At 34.2% G+C, this 7,889-nt stretch overlaps 1 protein-coding gene across 1 annotated transcript in view; it reads left to right on the top strand.

Annotated features, from left to right (window-relative positions):
- The first annotated feature begins 15 nt into the window (after positions 1-15).
- The window catches only part of Efcab5 (EF-hand calcium binding domain 5), a 141,108-nt gene continuing 133,234 nt past the window's right edge, over positions 16-7,889 (top strand). Inside the window, exons 1-3 of the mRNA XM_047543377.1 lie at positions 16-158; positions 3,106-3,168; positions 4,335-4,419. Coding sequence (XP_047399333.1) covers positions 4,398-4,419 — 22 coding nt within the window. The 5' untranslated portion in view covers positions 16-158; positions 3,106-3,168; positions 4,335-4,397. The remainder of the gene's footprint in view (positions 159-3,105; positions 3,169-4,334; positions 4,420-7,889) is intronic.

Below are 7,889 nucleotides of genomic sequence, written 5' to 3'. Positions count from 1 at the left end.
CCCACCCACGGGACAACTCCCTATCCACCTTTGGTTAAGGGCTTCTCTCCTAGATATTAGCTTCCAAGCACTTCCGGTCTGTGCATGTGGATTTAGAGAAAATCCTGAGGCTGACTGCGGGAGTTTGTGGACAAAGACCATCTGCATGTACTGAAAAGGTGAACCTGAGGGGATGTGGTTGGGGTATACTGACAATGACTGGCAAAGTCTAGACTACAGCAAGGAGCAATGTGGGATTTACCTTGTTTTGTTTTTCTGGGTACTGGGGATTGAACTAAGGGGCACTCAACCACTGAGCCACATCCCCAGCCCTATTTTGTATTTTATTTAGAGACAGGGTCTCACCGAGTTGCTTAGTGAAGCTTAGCACCTTGCCCTTGCAGAGGCTGGCTTTGAATTCGTGATCCTCCTGCCTCAGCCTCCCGGGCCGCTGGGATTACAGGCATGTGCCAGCGTGCTGGAGGAATTTACCTTGGATGCAACATTTAAGATGCAAAATTTATCTTCCCTCTTTTCTCAGTCTTTCACACTTCCAATCCATCTTCTGCTGGGGGAGTTAACTTTTTAAAAACAACATTTGGTAGCATTTGTCCTCCACTTAAAAAGCCCAGATATAAAGTACAAACATCTCAATTTAGTACTAGTAATTCTTTACGTTTTGACTGTAATCACCTATTTAGCCCCACCTTCTGTCACTGTTTTTTTATAATTATGCTTTGTTATATGAATACTTAATTTTTTGAATAGAGGGTATTATTCTTTCTGTTTTTAGATAGCCTTCCTCCTTCCCTTACACAAAAATTCTTACTAGTCCTTTAAAATTCAGCTTGGAAATCTATTTCTTCATGAAACTTACCTGACTGCCCCGAGAAAAATAATTGTTTATTCCTTTTTGTTCCTTAAACATTTTGTATGTACTCCTATTCTTGCTTTTTACAGGTTAATTGCATTGTTTACCTCACTAAACTGAGAACTCTTCAAAGGCAGGTTTTATTCATCTTTTTTTAACCCCAACATCTTCCTGCAAATAGAAGGCATTCAGTGAAGGTTACTGAGTTGAATGCATGTGGACATAACCAAACAAAACATATTTTAAAAGAAATGGAAGCCAGGCATGGTGGTACACGTCTATAATCCCAGCAACTCAAGGCTAAGGCAAGAGAATTTCAAGTTCAAGGCCAGGCTGGGCAATTTAGTGAGATCCTTTCTCAAAACAAAAAGGACTGGGGATGTCGCTCAGTGGTAGTGTATTTCTGGGTTCAAACCCCAGGACCACACACACACACCAAAAAAAGAGGAAGGAAGCTTGTTAGCAAATCCAGGAGATGGACACCATAAGTAAAGAATGTACAGTTGAGATCTATCACAGAAATCTACTTTATATTATTTATTAACTACTTAAAATAGACTTTGAGGCAGCTGTTTTGTGTTGGAACCTTTTGTCTCCAAAGGCAGTCTATGGGTTTATTCAGCTATATAGATAGAAAGAAAATGAACACTCCAGAATACATATATATATGTGTATATGTGTGCATATATATATATATATATATATATATATATATATATATATGCTATTTCTAATTAAAGAGTGTCTAGACTGTAACTGCCCTGGAAGCAGAGACCACATGAACATAATTATTCTTTACACAGCACCAAGCCCATTTATACACAACTCAATAATTTTTGGTACAGCTGTGATTTTTTTGTGTCTGAAACCATGGATCATTTGCAGTGAAGTGAGGATCTGGTAATTTTCCATTTCAATTCCTCAATATAAGTAAGTAAACCAGAGAAATCATATTCCTCCCCCACCAAAAAAAGGAAAAAAAAATTCCTTTTTAGGGAGGGAGATCCTTATTCTATTATTTCTACCTTCCTCATAGGAATTAGATAGCCACCAGAGTTGCACTTTACCTTTCCTTGATTATTATTTCAAAAATTAATAAGATAATAATGTTAAAAATTCAATTGCCTTAGTATGTTTTGTAATGGTTACTGTGAGCTTCCTCTGGCTTAGCACTGATAGCTTTGGTCAGTAAGAAAAGTAATAGCAGAAGTACAGTTTTTTTTTTCAAAATTTTTTTTAGTTGTAGATGGACTGCAATTCCTTTGTTATATTTCTTTATTTTTATGTGGTGCTGAGGATTGAACCTACTGCCTCACACATGCTAGGCAAGTGCTCTACCACTGAGCCACAATCCCAGCCCCACAGTAGTACAGTTTGAAAAATTCAACAGTTGAGACTCTACAACCGTTCAATAGAATGGTGGGGGAGGGGGGAGGGACATTTTGATCTTCCAGAGCACTTTTTGTTGTTTATCAACATTTTCTTTCTGTCTTTATGTTATTAATATTGATCTGTTATTACTTTTCCATGCAATTTGGTGATATTTTTACATGGTCCAGATGAGTGAATCACCATCTCAAGAGGAAGCCAAATCTACTCAGGTTCCTGGCCTTATTTAGGTTTCTAACTATGAGAGGATTTGAAATTCCACATTCTTGGGAAAATTGAGATAGAATATCATGTTCTATCACTTAATTACTTCTCTTTTAGTTGAAATATTCTGCATCAGGTTTTGACAGAAATGCTGAAAAAATTGGCTTAGAATAATGTTTGGAGCACAGTAACCTGCTTCCAGTGTGTTGGCCTTTCTTAATTATAATATAATGCACCTTAGCAGTTTGAATTTGTTGATTCAACTACTTTGTGTAATTTTACTTTGAATGCTATCTGCTCATTATATGATTTTTAAATTATTATTATTATTATTTATTTTTTATTTATTTATTTTGGTACTGAGGATTGAACCCAGGGCACTTTGCCATTGAGTTACACCCCCAGTTTTTTGAGGTTTTTGTTTGTTTGTTTGTTTTGTTTTGATTTTGAGGCAGGGTCTCACCAAATTGCTTAGGGCCTCACTAAGTTACTGAGGCTGACTTTGAAATTGCAATCCTCCTGCCTCAGCCTCCTGAGCTGCTGGGATTACAAGTGTGTGCCATCATGCCTGGCTAAAATAAAATTTTATATTAGAGTATAAAATGTTAGCTTAATCCCCAGCTGCTTTTGAATATCACTTACTAACATTGTTCCCTTTTCAGGAAAATGGAAAAGAAGACAAAGAAAAGAAAGAGGATTCAACTGAAGAGAAGGAGCCTGTTGAGGTAGAGTTGTCATGAACAATTAGATTTTACTGCAGGAAAGTAAACTAGATAAATTAATTTTCTTATGAAGAAGGAAAAGAAAAATGTGGGTGTTCAAAAAGATGAACAAAATAGCAAATGGAAAAGGGAAAATTCATGTTAACTATTAATCTGACTCATTTCAGTTAGTTATAGGAAGTTTCCATAGATAGGTAGATTATTTGTGAATAACTATTATAAATTACAGTTCAATAAAGGCAGCTTTCTAAAATCAGAACTTTTACCCAAAGTACAGGAAATAACAGTTTTTAGGTTAACTTCACTGTTCTGCTGAAGAAGAAATCTCCATGTTAATCATTTAAGTAACCTTGTGTTTAAATAAATACAAAATTACTGTGATGAAGAATAATTTAAAAGGAAACAATTAAAATGTTATAGGCCTGGCATGTTGGTGCACCCCTGTAATCCCAGCTACTAAGAAGACTGAGGCTGGAGGATCACAAGTTCCAGGCCTGCCTCAATAACTTAGAAAGACTTGTTCTTAAATAAATAAATAAATGAAATTGGGAAATGTAGCTCAGTTAAGTACTTGTCTACCATGTGCAAGCATGGATTCAACCCCTAATACTGTACAGAAAAAAATTAGTTATATGAATTTACATCAAGTTGACCGATATGAGTTTTTAAACTAGCCTATTATTTTTGAAGTACATCAACAGGAGCATAGAAAGCTGTTTTGCTGCTATTATTCAGTTGATCTTCAGTTTCCTCAATAAAGATGAAACATTTTTCTTTCTACCACAAACATGGAAGGTGATTCTAGTAGTGTTTTTTTTAAATAGCATTTTCAGAGTTCTGATTTCATTATGATATGCTCTCAAATTATGTTTGTAGAAAGTATTGTATAATTCAAGGATTAATGTACAACTGAAATGATATTTCTAGCATATGACTGTTAGCAATAGGAGGATAAGATGACCTGTTGAGTCACATTTCATCTTGTGAATGTAATAAATAGACTGATTACTGCTTTGCTTCTATATACAACATTAAATCCTAGAAAAAGTAAGTAGGAATGTTTAGTAGCTCCTACAAAACAATTAACCCTCCTTTAATTGGGAGAGCTGATGCAACTTTGATGAAAAGCAACTCATTTTGAAATTGGTATTTGTATTCTCCTTTCTAAGAGCTCACAGAGTTTACCAGATGTTTCTGCAACAGAGACCAGCAACCGTGTGGCAGAAGAAGCAATGGATGAAATAAAATCCCAAGGTAGAGAAATACTCATTTCACATACACAATAGAATCTAAAACTGACATTAAATTTTCAGTGGGAAATTCATTCTTTTAAGATTTTTTATAAATATATTCTAGGGATACGTTTTAAATGCCATTTGGGAAATAAAGTATATTTCCTTCACCCTCTATTAATATTTTTGAGGAAATTTTATGATTCTCCATCCTATGCTACTTAATTAAAGAGAAAATTTAGCCTAGAGAACTAATGTCTAGTATATGATCCATTAATATAAAAATAAAATGATTTTTAGTCATTTGGGCCACTTACTGTTTTGGGTCCTGTTTATTCTTTTTAGTACTGTACTTGACCACACATTTATTTTGTTTGATCCAGAGTTTGACCTATCCCTATCCTTTAACTAAATTTCACATAATTGTGCAAATTGAAAATTTACAGAACCAAAAAGACAACAAACAAGTGGACAAGACATTTATCTCTTTCACTACAACCACACCTAATTTCACTTAGTGAAATCCTGTACCAAGAGAACTTCTATATAATATTTAAATTTCCATCAATTCAGTTTACCCTTAATGAGTGTTAGTATGTAATAGACTTGGCCAGGCTGAATTACAAGAATAATTATTAAAGTATTTTCTAAACTATAAATTACTGTGTAGATCCTAGTTATAACTTTTAGGTGCTTTTATCTGAAGCATTTTTCTGTCTTTTAAGCCAATTAAAAGCAAGTATTTACTATTTATTCTTATTAATACTTATTATAATACATTTGCATTAAGAACTAAACTCCCTAACACTTAGTTTGCCTTTCTTATAAACTGAGTACTATTTTCTTAGTTCATGAACTTTAAAATTTTTTTTTCCTGTCAAGTCTTTACCTGTCTGTTCTCCTCCACTTATCCTACCCCTTAGTGTCCTGATTTTACTTCCTCCTCATCCCACCATTTCACCACCAATACACCATACATGTACTCTGGCTTGACCTTAATTACTGGCCAGGATAATAAATTAATTCATTTTAAACATGCCAAACAAAATTGTGACCAAGGTAATTGTTATAAATTTAATTGGGTGTTCAGTTGATCTGTAGTCAAATTTGCACCTGCAAAACTTCACATATGTATTATGTAATGTAGTTTATTGCCTACCCAGAGAATATCAAGAGTTTGTGGATTTTGCTACTCTTGTATTTTTAATTTCTCTTATTGCTTTTCAAAGTATACAGAGGGATATATATTTTGTTTGTTGATTTATTCACATCAGTATGTGATATATACTAAAAACAGTGCAGTTTGCTGTGATATTAAATGAAATGCAATGTACTTATTTATTTAGTGATATTAAACCTTATATTCTGAATCCTTCCTTTATGTACATATATATAAACATACATGTAAAAGAAGTAGGAAGAGGAACTGCTACTTATCTGACAGTTTCAACATGTCAAAGAAAGTGTCATAATCCTTGTTTCATACTTGTCAAAATTAAAGTGCTGTTATTTTGCCAAGCAGTTCTAAAATTGCCCTCAAATACTTGTCTTTGAGGTCAAATACTGTGTTTTAATGTATATCAGTTCTTGGGCTGGGGTTGTGGTTCAGTGGTAGAGTGCTTGCCTAGCACATTTGAAGTACTAGGTTTACTCCTCAGCACCATATAAAAATAAATAAATAAAATAAAGTTATGACAAATGTATATCAGTTCTTTATCCTGGCTATCCTTCGTTTTAGGCTATAAACTTCTTTTTCATTTTGAGAAATTCCTTTTTTTAAAACTATCAGTTTACCCAATTCTATCCTTATTATACAAGTTCCTAAGATTAACAAAGTTTTATAGAAACTGCCTTCTCCTATAGCAATGGAATTTCAATTACAATAATGTTTATTAGTGCTTTTTTCCTCTCCTCCTTTTATGGTAGTCATTTACATTATGTACAAATGTTGAGAAATTCTGATAATAAGGACAAGGCACCTGAGTTTCAGACAGGGCCTGTGTTTAAATAGGAACATCATACAGCTTGCTGAGTGACCCTTCTGATTCAGTTTTCACCAGTTTAATCACAGTCAGTCCCATTAACATTATGTAACATGAGAAAGAGCCTGCTAAGGCTTATTATATTGTGGATTATAATTCATTCCCATTTATGTCCTTAAATAGATTTTGCACTGAGGCTATACCCAGCAGTGGGTCATGCCCTAAGTACAGAAAATAATAAATGTTCCTTATAAGGCTAGACCTTTCAAATTATGAACAAGGAAATCTTTTGTGTACCTACTTATTTAGTTGAAAGCTTTTATGCCTGAAGGGCCTGAATAGGTCTTTGTACAGTAGAAGGTGAACTGGTAGAGAGATGAAGGTGTTAGTGTTGGAGGAAAGCTTGAAAGGCTTTTAATTCTAGGAAGAATTTAGGAAATTGATCCTGAAAAAGAATTCCAGTGCCTAGCATAGTGCCAGGCATGTAGTAAGAAATCAATAATTATTTATTGAGTGAACAAATACTCAATCTGTAAAAAGTTTTGAGAATGCCCAAACTCAGATGTACTGAAAGGCCCTATACCTGTTTGAAACTATATTCAGTTAAACCTCTAAATTAATTTGCCCTTGGGGTAGTTCTATAATTTGTGATCCCTGAATTTAGAGGTCAACTTGTCAAAAGACAGCTTCAGATAGGCTTGTTCAGAATTCTGATTTATTGACTGCTGTTCCTCTCTTTTCTTGGTTTGCTGGTTCCAGGAGAGAAGTGTTTGACTAGAATTGTAACCAAACACATGTCTACTTCCATTCTGTGTATTAGTGAAAACAATGCAAGCACTAGGATTATTGCTTAGCAACCTATAATGGCCAAGCACATGAGAGGAGCATTAGCAGGCTGCAGTGAAGAAAGAAAATGCCCTAGTTCATGTGTGAGTTTACTAATGAGCCATGGCAGATGCTTAGATGTTAAGTTTCTATCCATCTATAGTATGACCCTTAAAACCAGCAGAAGAATATCTGCCTTGGGTTTGTGCTAAACAAATTAAAAGAAAAGCAAGTACTTTAGAACCTGTAGACTTAAAAGAATTGTTCTCTTCCACACTTACTTAAAAATAAGAACATTGTGTATTAATGAATACTGTGCAAAACAAAATGGAGACATACCCTACTTGCTTTCTTCCCGCAAAAAGTGGTTAATTTGTTTACAATTCCAGGGAAGTGAGAGGGAGCCTTATATTTATCCTCCTCATATCCCCCTCATCAGAATAAGAAAATTTAACTAAGGAGGAAATAAAAACTTGGAAGGAAGGCTCATAAATACTATCTACTATTGGTAATGTGTTCTATAGATGAAAAGTTGCCTTTTAAAGTGTTTCTTTATAGATGAATTTTTCTCCTGGGAAGAAAGACGGATGCTATATAGATAGGATTTGTTCTTCAGAGTATTGGTTTTATATATATGTATATATAATGTGTATATATATGTATTTTTAGTCATTGATGGACTTTA

Source organism: Sciurus carolinensis, chromosome 3 (genome assembly GCF_902686445.1).
Source record: "Sciurus carolinensis chromosome 3, mSciCar1.2, whole genome shotgun sequence".
NCBI lineage: Eukaryota > Metazoa > Chordata > Mammalia > Rodentia > Sciuridae > Sciurus > Sciurus carolinensis.
The sequence above is the reverse complement of the archived record's forward strand: the minus strand, read 5'-3'. Positions and strand labels throughout refer to the sequence as shown.